This window comes from Nyctereutes procyonoides, unplaced genomic scaffold, assembly GCF_905146905.1.
Source record: "Nyctereutes procyonoides isolate TBG_1078 unplaced genomic scaffold, NYPRO_anot_genome, whole genome shotgun sequence".
Taxonomy (NCBI): Eukaryota; Metazoa; Chordata; class Mammalia; order Carnivora; family Canidae; genus Nyctereutes; species Nyctereutes procyonoides.
Genome location: NW_026575126.1, coordinates 62,087,625 through 62,107,175, shown reverse-complemented (window position 1 = coordinate 62,107,175; position 19,551 = coordinate 62,087,625). Strand labels below are relative to the sequence as shown.

Genomic DNA, 19,551 nt, shown 5'->3' with positions numbered 1-19,551 from the left:
ACCCTCAGGATGCCCCCGTTTTCTCTGCCTCGTCCTCCTGTCAGGTGGCCTGTATAGAACAGGTGCCCCCAGGCAAGTAGGGTCTGGCCAGAGCCCGGGCCGCTGCATGCACCCACGGGCTGATCTAGAACCCCCCTCCCATTCCCCACGAGGGACGGTCCCTCCCCCACACTCCCGGGCAGGAACAAGGCAAACAGAAAAGAAATAGACCATTTATTATTCACTGGAAACATCACATGCACTTTTAAAAATTTAAACTCTTTATTTAAACATTTCAATAGCATCTTATCAATTTGGTGGCGGCAAAAGAAGCACTACCAAAGACTTTGAAAAGCATTTACAAAAATACCGTGCACAAAGTCCTATTTTGCATCTTTAAAAATAAATATTCAAAATATTTCCACCCAACTCCCAAATTTAGTTTTATATAGGAAATTTTGATTTATATATTTATCTTGTAATATCTGAAACATCTGTATACATTTTATCCAACTTAACTGCATAGGCATTATTTAATTCCAATTCTAATAGTGAAAAAAATGCTACTTTATGTAGTCGAGGACAGTTGTGCAGTACACACAAAACTCCAGTCAGCACCATCACTTTCTGTTTCTGAAAATACAGTGTTTATGAGAACACCGAAAGAACGGTCTTAACCCAATAAAACTTAAATAATTTTTAAAACATCTGTAACACTTTAAGTGCCTTGCAAATATTTATAAAGTCTGCTCAGTAAAATAGTCTAAATATTAAATATTATTAACAAAACGAGTCTCAGGAATTGAGAATGGCCAAAAGTTGTAGTTAAGAGGCAAATCCCAACTAGAACCAGGAAGAAAGTGCCACCGTGAGAAAAAGGATAACCCTACAGTGTAATGGTGAGCCACACTCGATGGTCTCCTCAGAGAACCTGAAAGGCTGAGAGCACATTAGTGTTCAACTTCGCAGCAAAATTTAAAACCTGATGCCACGCCAAGATTGGATTTCTGGGCTCCTGGGGTCCAGAGTTGTCCCCCCGTCACCCTCATCATGGGCAGAGCCTTGCTGAGACCTGCCTGCTCCATTCACCAGAGCTGAGATCCAGACCACCCTCCTTTACATCAGACCAGCTTCCAGCTCAGGACCACATGAGCCATACTGAGCCTGTAAAAGTCTGTCTGAGAAGGAGCAAACTCAGCAGAGAAGCCGTTATTCCACACCTGGGACTGATATTAACTACTGGTGCTGAACAGGAGAGAAAGTTCAGAACTCTGAAATTTGGTGACATGTTTTTCCCTGAAAGAAATGTGCACTGGATGGAACAGATGAAACAGGTCTGCCCCCAAAGTCCTTTAGAAGGGCCAGTGAAAGGCTAAATACCAAAGCTTCAACAACACTTTGACCTCTAACCTCACTTACTTTGTTCCTGATGGTGAGAAAATACAAGTATCAAGAGCTTTATGTTCAAAACCAAATCCCCAAAATAACATACATGTCTTTGTGAACCGCACGTTCAGACAGATTCCCAGAGATGGGCTGTGGCCAGCGGATCTCAGGGAAGCTAGGCATTCGGCATGCAGTGTTTCCTGTGGACAGAAGAGTGAGCCGGGCGCCAGCTCCCACCGGCAATGGGCAGCATTTATTGAGGGGTGGCATCACCCCAATGCCCTAGGTGCCCTGGTGCGGGAAGGGTTCCAGTGTTTGAGGCTATCCTCGTATATACAAATGTACAAGAACTGACAGGGGAGTCTTTACTTGATGGGTTCTCCATGAACTCTGAACCGATAGAGACATGTGTATTCAGGATGGCCCCAGTTGGAGAAAATCCGCAGTTCCACTATTTGGAAAGCTCCTTCAGGTCTTTTCTGAAATCAAAGGGGGAAGAGTACAGTTAATTCACAGTTAACACCCCAGGCCCAACCACTTCTCCAACTCTGACATGTGACAAGAAGCAGCCACACTGGAAATCATCAGTACCTTTGCTGTCTGTTGTAGGACACAAAGCTCAGATAAAACGGACTCCTAACGAGCCATAGATTTACCTTCAGCTTCAGGAACAGGACACATGTATGCAAAGCAAAATAGATTAGAACGGCTCATCCGGGAAGAGCCAGGAAGCTCAGATTGACTTTTCTCAGAGGGGGAGGCCCATGTTGTACCCCTGGCAGTGCTGAGGTCGGCTGTGTCCTGCCACCTCCACCCGCCACCTCCGACAGAAGGAACCTTACTGGAACGTGAAACATCTGGAGTGACTCCCCTTCTTGATCATACGTAAACTGTCCCAGAAGCTGCCCTTCCTCTTGGTATTCATCTTCTAGTCCCTGAAACCAGAACCATGTAGTCATGAAATAATGGAAGAAGGACCCCGAGTTAGCTAGGACTGCTTCCCCCTGGTGTAATTTCCAGAAGGCCTGTTAAATGCTAGGCCCTTTGTTGAAGGCTTCACATGACTCACAACAACCCTGCCAGGCAGGTATTCTTCCTCCTGTCACACAGGTGAGGAAAAGCCTGCTAGAACTGGCAAGCTAACGAGACTGGGGACAGACTATCCACTGCACAGACCCCTTTGTCATCCATGGGGACCCCGGGGCCTTCAACGCTCCCAAGTGGAACCCTGGGGATACCCAATGAGTCCAGGGAAAGGACAACAGGCCGCCTGGCACAGAGGGCAGATGGGGGTGCCAGGGGCTGGCGTGGAATGGGGACAGAGCCTTGGTTTGGGAAGATGAGGTAATTGGTGAAGGACAGCCATATAAATGCACTTCATCCAGGGAATGCATGCTTAAGACAGGTCAGGGGTTGACTCTGATGTGTGCTTTGCCACAAGGAGGAAGTCACCAGCAGGAAATAGAGGTGACTGTTGGAATGTGTCATCACAGGAAAGGACTGCTCAGTGTGGGATGCATGGAAGCAACAATGGGACACAGGCACATGTGGCCAAACAGCATCAAGCCCAATACTGAGAAGTGTGTCTGTAGGGGACACGTGACATTTCTGTACAAAAAAACCTCAGATATATATAAAGAAGCTAAGATCCCAAAATATTAATGAAGAAAAACCAAAACCAAAAAAAAAAAAAAAAAAAACCACACAAAAACCCATGCATGTAAAATGCACAGCAACACAGATGAAATGTGCTGTTTCCACCTTTCAGGTTAGCATAGATCAGAGTAAAAGGGTGCAGGGAGGTCAGCATGGTTACCTGCAGGCACCAACAGGTCAGCAGCCTGCAGGCACTCCAGACCCCCTATGGCCTCCACCACCCCTCTGGCACCCTGGGTGCTCTCTTTGCAACTTCTATGTTGAAGTCTTCTGTCAATTCAGAAGCATACAGGTGTCACAACTGCCTTTATGGCCAAACGGACACATGCTCTCTGCAAACAGAAGTCTCCAGGTCTACAACGGCTGGGTGGCAGTGAACAAGCTCTCTAAAGCTGCCCTTCGTGTGGGACAGCACTGGAGTGGCCCCCTCAGAATCTGATCTGCTTACAGCACTGGAGGCTGAGGGCGGACAGGAGCCAGTGACCCCAGGAAACTGGTGTCCACGACCACTTCCAATGGGCTCATCTTTGGGAAGGCCCTGGTGGGGACGGTGGGGAGGGAGCTGGAACCCAGCACACTCACATAGACTGCGAAGTCCTTGGGGGCACTGGTGATGTTGCCCGTGGGCGACAGCGTCTTTGGTATGTGCTCCAGAGTGAAGGCGGTTGGGCGGATCTTCATAGACAGCCTCACCACCAGGTACCCCTGGGAGCCCCTGAATGCCCAGCAGTTACCTGGATGTATGTCAGGCTAGGGAAGAGGCACAGAACATCGACAATACATCTGACCCTCAAACAGCATGAGGCCTGGGGCACTGACTCCCCTGCACAGTGAAAATCCCACCTGTATCTTCTGATGCCCCTCACACTTAACCCCAAACAGCCTATAGTTGACCAGAAGCCATAAAGTCAACTTTATGTACAGAGCACATAAAGTTGATCAACACACATTTTGTATGCATGTCATCTGCTGTATTACAATGAAAGAAGCTAGAGAAAAGACAACATTAAGGAAATCAAAGGAAACACATAGCATTGTATTTATAAAAACACACCTGGAAACCTGCCTGCTCAGCTCAAACCTCCCCCTTGTTAGGGGTCAACTGTAAAGGAACAAGTCCTTAAGAATGTGTCTTGACAATTTAAAACTTAAAAAACAGAAACAAGAAAACACTAATACTGAAATAGAAAAAAAAAAAAAAACCTGCTCAGTAAAAAACAATCCTAAGCAAAATCAAAAGACAACCTGGGGAAAGGCATTTGTAGCTTCAACCCCAGAGGGTGGTCGGCTTCACGTCCAGCACGGGCGTGTGCCTCCTCACAGTTAAAACAACCAGCACCCTCAACAAACGTGGACAAGACAAACCTGTTTTTTAAAAAAGTAAATTTAAATGGTCTTCAAATACATGAAAAGATGCTCCACCCTACATAGTAACAAGAGGAATACACCATTTAAATGGTGGGTGTTACCCTTTCTCACCAAAAGATGCCTGCCGTGGGAGCGGGGGAGCGCCGTTTGGCAAGAGCCAGCACAGCTCCTTAGGCATCGACCCCTTGACCCAGCAGCAATCTCCCGCTGTCCATCAGCTACACTGGCAAAAATACAAAATGACAGGCTTAAGGATAGTGGTTGGGAGATGACTTCTAATAGCAAAACAGGAGCCAGCATACCTCCTGACGGGCCTAGCTGATGTGCTGTGCTGATGAGAACACAGAAGGAGCAGCAGGGGAAGGGTCAGGGGCATGGTGATCCCCCCACAACTTGATTATGCTTATGTTCATTGTTGGTTTATCCTTTGTTCTTGGTTTATGCATATTTTCTGCCTGCCCTGTGAAAATGGACCTGGGCCGATCATGCTTTGTCCACAGATGGTGCTGCCGGGGCACTACAGGTACCCTGGGCCATGGAGGCGGGCTTTGCCTGAGTTCCACCGGGGTGGGACCGTTTGATGGGGCCTGGGGGACACTATCTTGGGTGACCCCCTGGGCCAGAGAAGTAGAGCCATTCCCATGTCTGCTGTTCCAGATTCTTTAAAAACTCTCCTTACTTCTAACTAGCCAATCACCTATTCCTCCAATCTCATTACAGGTAACAACAGCTCCAATTCCTGTGGGCATTCTCCTGACAAAGCATTCCCTCATTCACATACATCTAACATCTCAAGTGCCAGCTACTTCCAGATCACTGGATTCATAGCGTAATGGACACAATGTTGTGGGCCAGCGTGGAATTACTGGGAACATCAGGAGCATCAAGCCCTCTACACCGTCTGACAACAGCACCACCTGATAGCCAAGGCAACGCCTGAGGGGTCCTGGGAGCAGCCACCAACGGGTGCCCAGGGGAGGCAGTGGCACCCTAGCAGACAGCCTGGCAGGTGCTTAGGATTGCAGGGAAGCCACCCACATGCACCAGACATCAGCCCGGCTGCCAAGGACAAGAGGACCAGGATGGCACCCGGGCATCAAAATTTTAAGTTTACTGACTTTTTTTTTTTTTAAGATTTTATTTATTCATTCATGATAGACAAGGGCGGGGGGGGGGGGTGCAGAGACACAGGCAGAGGGAGAAGCAGGCTCCAGGCCAGGAGCCCGATGTGGGACACGATCCCGGGACTCCAGGATCATATCCTGGGCTGAAGGCAGGTGCTAAGCCGCTGAGCCACCCATGGATCCCCAAGTTTACTGACATTTTATGTTTAGATTAATCTGTGAATTCTTGTTTTTGAATAAAAAGACAGCTATCAAGAGATGTTTTACACGAGAGGAATCATTTTAATTTTCTTCAAAAAAGTCATAATACAAAGAAGCACGTTAGGACTGAGGGGAAGCAAGCATACTGGCAATTTAAATTCTTCCTCCTCAGTCTCCATGACCAACTGTGTAACACAAGGCGCGCACAAGCTGCTGCGCAGCCCAGGGATAGCCCGTGGAGAGTCTGAAGCCCCAGCTGGTGTGGGGCCTCCACCTGCTCTGCCCCTTCACAGACCAAGGAAGTACAGCCTGACTCACAAGGGGACGTCCTCAGCCATGGCCAAGGCCACAACATGGCAAAAGCAACTCATGCTATATGGACGAACTGGCTGGAGAACAGGCTAGAGAAGAGAGCCAGCTGGGGTAAGAGGGAGAGGGGGGCTGGGTGGCACAGGGATGTTGCTTTGTGTGAACCCACCGAGCTGAGCCCTTGGGTCAGCACCCTTCATGCCACCAGAACAAGTGGCCCCAACGCAGCCCCTGGCTTCTGTCCCAGGGACACAAGGGGAGGAGGGGACCCCCGATCACGACTCACCTGGATCACAACTCGGGGGGACTGGGAGAAGTACCAGAGTGGGATCCCAAACAGGCTGATGAGCGCAGTCTTAGTCTCGTACGTCTCAGAGCAGCGTGTACTCAGGATGCTCCCACCTTAAAGCAGAATTCACAGCTGCCTCAGGGTCTTGCACCCACCTCTGACCCGCCAGGGACTTCCTGGAAGGACTCAACAGTCTCAAGTTTTTAACTTATCCAGAGAACTGTCTACTTCCACTTCAGCCCAGGCTCATGTGGACTCTTTCCAAGTTTGAGGTTAAAGTCTGCAGCTGCTTCAGGACACAGGCTTGACCTCCCAAAACAGTGCCCCATCTCCACTCTAGCAACACTGCCTCTTTCTAAGTAAAGAGCAGTGGCCTTGACAGGCGCTGGAGTTCCCTTACAGGTGCACGTGTGTCATGAGAGGGCCTGCTATCAATAGGCCACAGCGATGGGATGCTCTTAACAGCTGCTCAGGGGACGGGTGGGGGGATGGAGGGGTGTCTGCAAATAGGTCTAAGACTCTATTTAGGGTAACACAAGTATTCTGGAGTGAATACACTAAAAACACCAAATCATAATGCTTTAATAGGCTGAAATTTAGGTTATGTGAATTTTATGTCCATTAAAAAAAAAAAAAGGCATTTAAAAAAGCACCTCAATGGGAATAAGGCAGACAGAAAGGTGTGGGAAGCAACAAAAAATTCTCAAAAACCAAAACAAAATGATAACAGTAATATAATCACAGTAATATAATCATTGCTGAGAAGTTTGTATGGGAAGAGGCGGTAGCCCGCCAGAGCCCCTGGCCCCAGCACAAATGCAGCCGTAGGCCTGTGTGAAGACTCCTCTTCTGATTGTGAGCAAGTAGAACCAAGAATTTAAACAAGATGACAAGTAACTTTGGCCTCAATGATCATCAGACCTGAACTTCTGAACCTCTGGATTACCTTTTTAAACATTCTATCCTCATTTAAAAAAAAAAAAAAAAGTGTCCTTAAATATGGAAAAATTTTTTAAGCTTTTTATTTTTTTCATTTTTATTTTTTTAAATTTTTATTTATGATAGAGAGAGAGAGAGAGAGAGAGAGAGAGAGAGAGAGAGAGGCAGAGACACAGGCAGAGGGAGAAGCAGGCTCCATGCACCGGGAGCCCGACGTGGGATTCGATCCCGGTCTCCAGGATCGCACCCTGGGCCAAAGGCAGGCGCCAAACCGCTGCGCCACCCAGGGATCCCCTAAATATGGAAAAATCTTAAGAAAAAAATATTCAAACTTACAGAGTGAATGATTGCCTTGAGTAATGACAGAATTTTCAGCTCAGCGACATCAAAATAACCAAAATTCTAAATGACATATAAGTCTGTAAGGAACAGTTACACTCCTGACAAAACAATTACCCAGCTAAATGTTTAAGACAGCATTTGAAGTCACTGAATTTCAAAAATGTAGAACTCAAATCACTTAATATTCTAAAAATTGTTCTCCACAAAACATATGCCAACAACAGTTAAGAGCCTTCCTGACTCAGGGCCGACCCTGGGATGACGGGGGGGGGGGGGGGGTTGTCACATGCAGCAGCAGCTCTGGGCCAGGTGGGGCCTGCAGGGACCGGGCTCCTGACCAGGGGCATCATGTACATTGCTCAGCCATAAACTGAGTCACCGCAGCCCTGCAGGGTCCTCTGATCCTTCCACTGGCTGCCGCGCATGAAGAACCTCCTTTTCTGAGACAAAATGTTGGTCTACTAACTGTTGGTCTGCTAGTCCTAAATTTTAAAACTCAGAAAACCAAGATCTTTTGTTACAAAGATGGTGGCAAAACCTTCCCTAAACAGACATGATGTCACCGCTTTTGTATAGTACAGACATTCACCCATTTCCCCACAGAAACATTCCTGTGCTTGCTCCGGGGGTGCCATCCCCAACATCACCAAGGGGGTAGGTGACAGAAACGTGTGGACCACACTAGGCCACCGTTCTGTTCTGATGGCTCAAACACACATGGCCCAGAGGACCCAGGTCCCGAGCTCGTGCAGCACTTCCCTGACTTAACATGCCACATTTCCCTTCCCTTCTCTGAGGAATGGAAGCAGCAGCCCCATCATGAGGGAGCCATTCCCGTGGCTAGCTAGCTACAAGCTGTCACCTGGCTGCCCCACGGAGGGAATGCTCCCACAGGGCTGGGGCAGCCACCTGCAGCAGGCATGGACCCACACCGCTCACTAAAGGCCTAGAGGACACATGTTCATGCCACTGAGAGCTCTGGGGAACAGGTGGAAAACTGCTGCTCTAGTTAGTCACGGCACTTCTACAGGATCATAAACAATCAAATGTTTACTGCCAATGTTTCTGTGGCAGTAAATTCTGATATAGCTAGAAAAACCCAAAGGCTACTCAAATGCCCCCAAATTGGGATGTTGCTGATGTCCATCATTACATGGGCTTATGCCAAGTGATGTGTGAGCCACCAGCCCTTCTATGGGAGAACCCAATCCTTCTGTGGGAGAACCGATCATACCCTAAGGCAAGAGCATGAGGGGTGTACCTAGAATGATGCTCTTTCTCAGCTTTTACAAGTTCTAGCAGGTTCTAGACTATTGGGAAGTGGAACAGGCAGCAGTTGGTCAACAGGTGACCACTGTATTCAGTAACCAGAGCCATTTACTTACCACCGGACTCCAGAGCAAAGTCCACCATGCCAGTCTTATCCTGGGAATACAGCTTCAAGGCGTTGTTCACAATGACACGTGCTTGCTGGACATTGCCAAGTGCAGAAGTGGGGAGATGAAACTCAGCATTAATGGAGAAATGAAGGCCAGACATTTCTATCAAGGACACATTTTCAGTTCACTGTATTTGGGGATAACAGGCTTGGGAGTGTTCAGTCCTATATCCCACTGCAGGGGCTGTCACATGGCTGTGGGATGGTGCTGCCCTGTCACCTGGGCACAGAGCCTCGACAACCAGGAGCCAGAGAATCCATGGGTTCCACAGAATGTGGACAAAGCAAGAACTAGAGTTTGGGATGGAAGCCTGGTGCCATATTCCTGGGAAATGTGCGTGATTTCACAAGGTGTGTGGCCACCCAGGTGGATGGGAACTTTGGGACCGAGAGGGCCCCCCGGCAGCATACAGCAGCAATCACACCATCTCTGCACCCTAGGCTGCACCAAGCACCCCTGTATCATAACCATATCCCCGTGAGACTGTATCTGGCAGCTCAGTCACCAGCACCATCACGATGCGCACTGACACACTGCCAACATTTCTCATCGTGTGCTTACCGCTTCTGTAATTCCGGAAATCCCTGCCTCGTTTGCGGCAGATACTACAGTTTCAGAATCTGGGACCTGCTTTGTCACAGAAATGTAGTGCGTAATGTTCTTCAGGATCTGCAGCTCCAAATCCCGTAGTAAAACCTGCAGGTCATCTCTGCTCACGAACTGAGAAGAAACTGTCTGTAGCAGCCATTTGAGAGAACCACCCTGCTCCCCATCGGAGAACATGAGTTTGACAGTTTCTCGGACTTGGGCGTCTACCTAGAACCATTCACAAGTAGAACATGAAGTTACTGTAGTACTGTTCTAACGAAATCATCCAATGCTTCACCTGTGTCACCTTAACACCTCAAAATGATCACAAAGCTTCTCAAAAATCCATAATGTAAATGTGACAATTCTCTCCCTTCACATGGTATTTGGAAACCTCTCCAAAAATGCTGGAATACATTACAGAGAACAGGAACAGAAAAGCTCAATGCGAACCCAGAGAACCAAGGAGACAGTACTCCATCCGCCTCGTCAGCCTGCGCATGCCCCTCAGCAGACATTTAAACTGAGTCAGGTGCGGAGATGAAGGAGGACGGTCTTCAAACTCAGCCTGCTTAGGGACTGGTGCACCAACTGAAGTGTCACCATATGTATGACAGAAATGCCCTTGTGCATTATGTCTACACACCCCCTCTTCTTGCTTTATAAAGAAAGGGGCAGAGAGAGATGCAAAAGAGAAATGCAGGAAGGCCCAGCTTGGCCACACACAGATCTCTGTGGCATCCCACAGCATCAGTACCCTGCCACTCGGTGAGCTGCTGCCTCCAGCCCTCGGCCCCTCCAGCGCTAACCCTCCAACACTGAGCATGCCCTCCGCATGCCTTTCTGTCCAGCGCTTTCACTTCTGTTGGGGAAGTCCCAAGAGTGTGGCACTAGTTTCAAAAAGTGTGCATCTTCATAACTGGTAAATATCCCAAGACATTCCCCTGACCAGATTGTAGATATTCACAGTGCTGTCAGCCACCAGGAAGCCAGTCTCCCGAGGTCAGCACTGAAGCGACTATCCTCCCTTCCTCCTTCATGCAAACCCAATCAGTGCTACTGAGTGACCTGCTTACGTGCTTTGTCCACATTCCCACTGTCTCCTTTCCTGGCAACTTTAGAATTTCTTTGCAGGGTAGACATAATTTTATCATCTGTATCATAAATACTTTTTCCCAATCTACTATCCGCCTTTGCCTTACAATGATTTTTGCCATTCAAATGTTTGTTTATTCATGTTCATGCAGCTATAAATATGTGGACTCCCTGTCTTGCGTACAGATGCCTGGGACCGACAAAACACCCCTGATATGTGACAGGGTGAAGCAGAGATGCAGAGTGCAATGTGAATCTACTATGCTGAAAACACAAAACGGCCCACCCCCGAGTATGTGTTGGCATGCAGCCACATGCACATGAAGTGTAGGAAGAAGCAGGCCTGAGTGTGAATGTATTACAGGAAATTCCAGGAGAACTGAGTATTAACTATTTTATTATAAATGCTTAAAAACTTTAAATATAGAAAAATAAAGATTCTAAAGAAAGTTAAAATTAACTTAATAAACCTAAAACTTCAGCTGAAGTGTTCTTTTCCTTTTTGTGATAAAACATTATACAACTTGCCTTCCCATGTATGGTATCAACCTCCTCACAGCTGGTTTTCAAATGCTGCCAAGTGGACAGTTCTGATTTCAGATGACCCAGCTCCTCTTCCAGATGCTTAACCACAGAGAGGAGGCGCTGCTCTTCCTCAGCTCCACTGCCAGGTCCAGGGAAGGAGGGTGGGGAAAGAAGTCAGGTGTCATCAGCCATATAGGCTTAAACCAAACACGAGTAACACTCACGTGTAGGAGGAACCAGGGCCACCATGGCCAATAGTATACACACCTCGCCCTGTCCCCATAACACAGAAATGTACTGTCAGCCTCAAGTCAAAATCCCAAAGAGACCTTATGCATACCAACAGTTCACATGTGCGCACACACACACACATGGCCAAGGGCCCATGCAGGCTGTCCAACACATGCTACAGCCAGTGGCTCCCTTTCAGTGCTAGGAGAAAGCTCTCAAAACCATTTAGTATTTAAAACCTGTATCTTTTAAATAAATCAGTAAAAATCTGTCTATCCCAAAACTACAAAAAGATTTCAGAAATGAAAATATTTATCAATAATCACCATAACACTGAACATGAAACTTTCAAGCCAATGGAATAGGTATTAAAAATGTATGGCTTCAGAGTTTAACAATTCTATTTTTATATGGAGACTGTACATTAAAACGTAAAACGTTGCAATACTGTATTTGTTTATAGGCAGGTGTAGATGGTAAGACGATTCATTTCTCAAAAAAACAGACTCCAGGATAAATCTTTTAGGGTTTAGGATTCATCCACTGGCATATCAACACACCTTTTTATGGAAATAAAGGATCTGAAAGGGAGTAAAATGTATAAACACTCAAATCCATCCTTTGGGAAGGACATACGGAATCTGAAACAGGATCTATAAGGTACATAGGAGCCAGAGACAGGAGGTACGACGTGAAAGCTCAATGTCTGGTGTCTGGTTGTCCTCCCCCACCAGCCCCCAGCAGAGCCACAGGAGTCCCACCGAGATGCACGTGGGAGGGGTGTGCAGAGAGCCCGTGAAGATAAAATTAGGGCTGTGGGGGGTGGGGGGGAAGGCAGCTAGAGTGTAGGGGGGAACGGGAAAGTCCACACTTCCAGGAGAATCTGGGTCCATGGACAAAGGTGCCAGAGAGGAGCGGCCCCACACAACACACCCTCAGGAAACGGCTCAGGGGTAGGGCTGTGTGGATGGCCAAACAAATCAGGGTGGCACAGAGCTGAACACGCGGCCGGGACACTGAGAGCCAGGCACAGAGGTCCACCCGTGCCAGGGTCCCGGCTCAATTCCCAGCACTCCCTGGCAGGGAGTCTCTCTGTTCTCGGGTGGCACCAAGGGCCACCCAGAAAGACACTGCTGGGAGGGTTTCTACCAGAAAGCAGTAACCGGCGGTGCACAGTGTCCCCTGATAAATGACTGCTGCATTCCATGTTATACAAAAACACGCAAGACAAAGTATTAATTCATTTGAAAATTAGCCTACCTGGCTGTTCTCAGCTTGGTCTGTTCTAATTCCTTCTGGATAGCCTAAAAAGGACGAGAGAGAACTGTTTCAATACAGGAGTTAGACACTAACATTTCATAAATCACACATCTCGTTGACACCATATTTCTATTGAACTACATGTATTTATCTGTGATTTTTCTTCCAGACCTGCCTGCTTGGCAGTGGAGGGATCTTTTCAAAGTAAACTTTTTAAAAAAGATTATACCACTCATTTTTTTTTTTAAGATTTTGTTTTTTAATTCATCTCTACACCCAATATGGGGCTTGCACCCATGACCCCGAGATCAAGAGTCCCATGCTTTTCCAACTGAGCCAGCCAGGCGCCTCTCAAAGTAAACTTTTAAAAGATATACAATATATACTCAGAGGAGCAGAAATCACACAGGAACAGCTGATGATTTTCAAAATAAGCAGCTCCTGTCACCAGCACCCAAGCCAAGAAGCAGAACCTTGCCAAGCACCTCCAAAAAGTCATTTTTCAACAAGGAAGGAGAGAACCATCCATGGAGGTGGGACTCACCAACATGTCCATTCAGAGACAGGGGGCTGATGCTGCCACACTGCATCGGGAAGCCTCATCAGTTCAAACTCCAGCTGAATGAGGTCAGAACCCCCCCAGCACAAAGCAGAGCGAGGCCTACTCTCCTGGCCTCTTGCTTCCTTCTATGTGCCCCCCACCCTGTACCATAGATTCTGAGGTCACACCAGGTGACCAGAACACACCTGATTCCACATGTAGGACCCCCAGGGCCGCAGCATCCCACGTGCTTGGTGACTCCACAATGGAGCATACCATAGTCTCTGAGGCTCAGATCTGGACAAATATCCCAGCCTCCCTCCTTGGCTTCACCAATACCTGATAATCATAGCTTTTCCACAAGAAAATTAATGTTGTCTGTCAAAGATGCCTGCTCAACAGACAAGGTAACTCAGGGGGGAGATTGTGACCTCGAGGAGAAATGGGCTCAGGCCCCCCTCGAAAAGACACCCCAGAGTCTGAAAGGCAGACACACTTGTGAAACACAGAAGCAGTAAAATGAGCTCCAGGGGCAAGAGGCAACAGTCAGAAAGATTTTTCCTCGCAGGCTGACTGTGGGCACCCAGACGGACGCGGGTGGACGGACGCAGGTACTCTAGCTGAGGAAAGGTCGAGGTGCATACCTCAGACGTCTGCGTCAGCTTTCCAAGAATGTCTTCTAGGTTTGAGAGGCGCAATTCGTGCTCTTGACGGAAAGTCACGGTGTCAGTCTTGAAAAGGAACATACGTGCAAGTTAAGAAAGACCTGGAAGATGCTCCTACACAGAACCCCAAACCCAAGACCACCTGGTCGTAGCCTGGCCTGGTGTCCTGGGGGGGTGGCTCCTCAATGTCTGTACGTCCACCTGTAACCTGAGAGGTCATAGACCTGTGCTCACCAGGAGACACCCCCAGGGACGGCTCCCTGTTGAGGGAGAACGGGGCTACTACGAGCAAAGGCACACTGGACCGCTCACTGCACTCAAATGCACTTGCTGTGCTGCGACACCCAACTCAATACTGGGCCTGGCCCGACTAGTGCACCCCACTGCCGCACGTGTACCAGCTGACTGAAGTGACTTAATGACACCGCACATGTTACCCTCTGGCTTGTGAGGAAAGCATGACAAACCCATCAGGGAAGCAAGGAAACTGCTGAAAACCTGTAGTTTGCTCAACCTACACCCAACAAAGTTGTTCAGGATTCTGAGAAGGTAAAACTACATGCATATTGTCAGATACAGTCCCCAGCGAAGTCAAAAGATCCCTGCCAACCAGACACACAGCAGGGACGAGCACTGTGCGTCCAGTTACTGAGATCCAGGCCAGGAGATATGGACACCGAGAGTTCACTTGGAACTTTCATTATTGGAGGTTCCATTTGTTACTTAGACTCTATATCTCTTCCAAATTACAACCACAATGGTTTACAAAAGTTTGCATAAAAGTAAGGTTAAAAATAAGACAGAAACACAGGGACAAAGGTCAGCTGGAAAGATGAACCCAGGTTGCTGTCATAGAAAGGGCAGCCACTCACTAATCAGCCGTGAGCATCCTCACTGCCAAGACTCTCACTGTCTCCACCTGCCACCTAACTCCACGTCACAATCAGAAGGTGCGCTCTCTTGGCTGCCTGCTGCAGCAGCCATGGCTACATGTGCCACTGAGCACCCACAATGTGGCCAGCCCAGCTGAGACACTAATCTCACACTGCCACATGCAGCTGGTGGCATGTGCAACAGCACAGCACACACGCGCAACACATTCGCCAGGAGCATGAGGGGAGCACCAGGTGACCACAACTGTAAGATGAGTGTGGGGCCACTTCAGAAGCAAGCCTGGGATGGTCCTGTGTCAGGATCAGCATCACGGCCACACCTGCGTACAGGTAAATACTGGAGTATGGTGGAAGAAAAGGATAAATCTGTACTTAGCTCATCTAATTTAGAACCTCAATTTTAAGTGAGCCCAGACCGCATAAGATGTGATGGTTTAGAGTGGTTTAGAGAACACTAACACAAATTGAGGCTTCACTGCTTTTCTTTGAACTGTCATCTCTTCTCTACAAGAGAAAGAAATAAACATAACTAAAGGATGCCAGCTCACCACTTCTGTTTGCCTGTTCCAGGACGTCATGGTCACCCCATCCCTGTGGTGATGACAGTATTTCCGGCTGCCTCTGTTAAGAAACACTCCTTCAAAACAACATGTGCTTCCTGTCATGGCTCTATGCTCACCCAGGAAACGTCCTGCCTATAGGGACAGGTTTCATGATCTGCCATCAAGAACAGTCCTGTTTTGTTTTTCAAAACAGCTTCTCCCATGAGATGGATGAGCATCAAGCCTCCCCACTGCTCCCCCATCCACAAACAACCAGTGAAGTTCCATTCACTCCTTCCATCCAACAAAGCTGTTAAATGGCTACTAAGAACACACCAATCATAACTGCATAACTGTGTCAACTGGATCTGACTGAAATCATCTCAATTTTATGCTCGAGAAACTGAAAATAAGCAGACTGAGGAATCAACGAGGGACATCAAGTGCCAAATGCAAAGCAAACCCAGCTGACAGTGAAACTGCACTGAATTATGTTTAATCCATTCTCAAAGTAACGTGCGGGTCAGGAACAACATGCAGACAGGGCACCAGGTCACCCACAGCAACTCTACCCCCGACATCCACTGCTCCTGACCCCCACCCCCAGCCAGGTGCAGACTCTGCTGGCTCCTGGTCTTGAACGAGAACCAGGAAACCATCCTGGCACTCAGCACCCTACTCCCAACACCTGAAAAGCACGACCCCTTGTCACAGCAGCATGTCTCCTTTCTTCGTCCCCAAAAAGAAAACAAACACCTGAGAACTCCTTAGCATTACCTGAGAGTCCAACAGCCCATCGGCACTAATTTCCTTTAAATGCTGCCCTACCACACGCTGAACCAAGGACAGTGTCGCCTCGCCATCACCATCCATCTGGTCCACCCGTGCCTGCAGTGTCTGAAGTACAGTGGCCAGTTCTCTGAGCTTCTCTTCATGGCTGTGACACTGTCCAGACAGCAAGGTCATCTGCCTTTCTACCTCGCTCATCCGATGTTGGTGGAAAACCTCACCATCCTGCAACAGGGAGGGAATTCCAACAGCAGCACAAATGAAAAATTAAGCCTGGCATCAAATAACCTTAATGCAGTTTCAATCAAAGACACAAAACAGGGTATCACAGCAGAAAGTACCCCACAATGTGTGCAGACATCCTAAAGGACAGGACAGGATGATGTCTGTCATCAGGGATTTTCTTTATGGGGCCGACTATAGGGGGCTTGTCTTTTCTTCTTACTTTCTATATTTTCTGAAAGTATTGCCTACTTACTTTTTTCTTTCTTTTTTTTTTTTTTAAAGATTTTATTTATTTATTCATGAGACACACAGAGAGAGGCAGAGACGTAAGTAGGAGAAGCAGGCTCCCTGCAGGGAGCCCAATGTGGGACTTGATCCCAGGACCGGAGGATCATGATCTAAGCCAAAGGCAGATGCTCAACCACTGAACCACCCAGACTTCCCCATACTACTATTTTTTAAGTTAAAATTAACTGAATGAGATAACTTATGTATGCATTACTTCAACTATCTCAGAACATTTAAGAAGCTATAAGGCTTGCTCATTTGACACTTAACAATATTTTCTAAGCCGGGGCACCTGTTCTCTGAGGAATACAGATGTAGAATGCCAGAGATGGGAGCTTCTGCGTGGTTACCTGGCTCAGCTGAGAAGCGTCAGGTGTGAACATGCTCTCGGGGCTGTCCACCCGCTGGGTACCATATATGCGTGTCCAGTTGAACACAGGCAGGCCTGAAAGGAAGTCCCCTTGGCCCCACAAGGACAGACCACCACCTGGAAGGAGACAGGAACCAACTGCACTTGTGTGTACAGACAGTGCTCTATTCTTTCCCTAATTTACTACTTCATGTATATGCATTAATCATATAAGGTAACTAAGTCAAAGTTTTCTTACCTAGTAAAAGTAATAGTGGAATGAGCAAGATTAAAAACTTGCAGATATTTCGAAGGCACCTAGGAATAAAAAGAAAAATATTAACTTGGATAAAAGAAAAGGCAGGGTGTCAGCATTCTATTTTTATCTCTGGGTGATTTTATACAAAATATCCCCACCCTTATTTTAAAATGAAAATCTGAAGTGTTAGAAATGCAGTTACAGTTGCTTTTTTTAAAAGTAGGCTCTGCACCCAATGTGGGGCCCGAACTCAGGACCCTGAGACCAGGAGTCACAGACTCCCCTGACTGATCCAGCTGGGCACCCCAGAAACACAGCTACAATATCATCTAAAAGCTGTGTGTGCACCTAACCAGGGGACCTGTCTATAAAACAGTGTCTCCTGACCTATATTAACAATCAAACACATTCACTATTGATTGGCCTGGAGCTGGGCACTATGGTCACCCGGGACCAGGGGGAACACTGCCCCAGAGTGGGAGCCAGAGTCTGGTTCCCAGTCCTGACCACACCCCTCCCAATCTGTGTAATCCCTGACAAGGCACTTAGCTCCTATACACTGCTATTTTAACAATGACAGCTGCCTTTGCTTTCTCACAGGTGTGGTTTGAAAAATTAAACAAAAATATGAAAACATTTTGTAAAATATAAAATGATATACAAAAGGCAAGATATTAATATACCAAACCATAAAAGCAATGTAAATATAAACTAAATCATTATAAAATGATGTTTATGGCTCAGGACAATGAAGCATCTGCCTTCGGCTCAGGTCATCATCCCAGGGTCCTGGGATCGAGTCCTACATCAGGCTCCCTGCTTTTTCCCCTCCCCCTGCTCTCTCTCTCTCTCTCTAATAAATAAGATCTTTAAAAAAATAAATGAAATTATATCCTGCAATTAGCACAGTTCTTAAACACTCGAAGTTGACATGACACTTGTTTCCTTACCTTGTAAGAAGAAACACATTCAGCCACGAAATCAAGGTAACAAACTGGTACCATCCAATCCCGAGCCACCAGAATATTCCAGAGGCTGCCTTCCCTAAAAGAACAAACACCAAACGTTCTAAAAAAGTGCTCTTTGGAAAATCAAACTCCTATGTGGACTGTTTTGTGAAGGTCACGCAAGAAGCACAGGGAAATCTGCTAACAAATATTACGTAAGCATATGAAGTTAGGGAGGACACATGTTAGGAAGATGTCAATCATCATAGCATATATTCAAACACAGGAACATCACTAAGCACACAAAACAATGTGTAATGCTGAAACACAACACAAGCTACAATGAGGAAACACCAAATCCATGCATTCTCAATTGCGGTTAAACCGAGCAGCTGGACTGACGCAGAACGCAACACAGCAGAGAATGTGGAATGCTCATGCACCTAGAAGCACGTAGGTTAGCACTTCTCAGTAATCAAGAATGAAACATGTTATATCAGGGAGTAATGCATGTAATCCTAAGATGAAATTTTCATTTGGTTAGCTCGATATTAACTGCAGGTGCCTAACTGCTCAAAGACTTGCAGAGAATGCTGACACAGAAAGCCAAAATAACCACCTGGAGCGACCATGGCCAACCAAAGAACGCACAGCAGTGCCTTCGACACAGACCATCCAGAAGCTCCGATCCTTTGCAGCATCTGCACCAACAGGTGACCTGCGACAGATAACACGTGTGCGAGAGGGCCACACTCAAAATACACCAGAAACCAGCTCTCCACAGTTACAGTACAAGAGGCCTCCCCTAGTATGCATTTCACCAAAATTCTCTCAAATCAGCCAAGAGCCTCTTCTCAGGGAAAAAAAAAAAAAAACAACCAACCATTTTAAGTCCAATCAAGACTCAGATTCACTTATGAAAAGCTGCTATGTGCCCAATGGTTGTTCCCTTCCTCCTGCAGACACTTCAAATGTGACATGCAGACTCTCCTGTGAAACCCCACATGTTCACGGCTGGTGCTGACAGAACCTGCAGCTAAAACTCTGGGGACACCAGTAGGTAACATGCTCCAGGTGAGACCAGCACGACTCATTACATTAGACCAAGATCAAAATGACCAACATTTTCCAGTGAAATAGTACTTTGGGATCATAAAGGCAGTACCACTGGATGATAGAATAAGACAAACTTTGTATCAAACATCACACATTACATAAGGCAGAAAAACTGCTTATGAAATCAGTTTCATTTTTTGAAGAGTAACTGCTGAAATTATATATACCTATAAGGAATTGTGTGTTGACTCCTGATAATGCCTAAT

General features: G+C 47.1%; 1 protein-coding gene across 9 annotated transcripts in view; it reads right to left on the bottom strand.

The window, feature by feature from the left end:
- Positions 1-239: 239 nt before the first annotated feature.
- Positions 240-19,551, bottom strand: part of SUN1 (Sad1 and UNC84 domain containing 1) — a 53,134-nt gene continuing 33,822 nt past the window's right edge. For 3 of the 9 annotated variants that reach the window (XM_055341029.1, XM_055341032.1, XM_055341031.1), the window contains 14 exons: positions 18,849-18,947; positions 18,233-18,326; positions 17,283-17,341; positions 17,025-17,182; positions 16,150-16,386; positions 13,917-14,003; positions 12,732-12,775; positions 11,240-11,379; positions 9,594-9,844; positions 8,979-9,063; positions 6,310-6,425; positions 3,604-3,771; positions 2,208-2,300; positions 240-1,844 (listed from right to left, as the gene is read on the bottom strand). In XM_055341029.1, coding sequence (XP_055197004.1) covers positions 1,731-1,844; positions 2,208-2,300; positions 3,604-3,771; positions 6,310-6,425; positions 8,979-9,063; positions 9,594-9,844; positions 11,240-11,379; positions 12,732-12,775; positions 13,917-14,003; positions 16,150-16,386; positions 17,025-17,182; positions 17,283-17,341; positions 18,233-18,326; positions 18,849-18,947 — 1,745 coding nt within the window. In that variant the 3' untranslated portion in view covers positions 240-1,730. The remainder of the gene's footprint in view (positions 1,845-2,207; positions 2,301-3,603; positions 3,772-6,309; positions 6,426-8,978; positions 9,064-9,593; positions 9,845-11,239; positions 11,380-12,731; positions 12,776-13,916; positions 14,004-16,149; positions 16,387-17,024; positions 17,183-17,282; positions 17,342-18,232; positions 18,327-18,848; positions 18,948-19,551) is intronic. The other 6 variants (XM_055341033.1, XM_055341035.1, XM_055341036.1 and 3 more) reach the window with 3 other exon arrangements.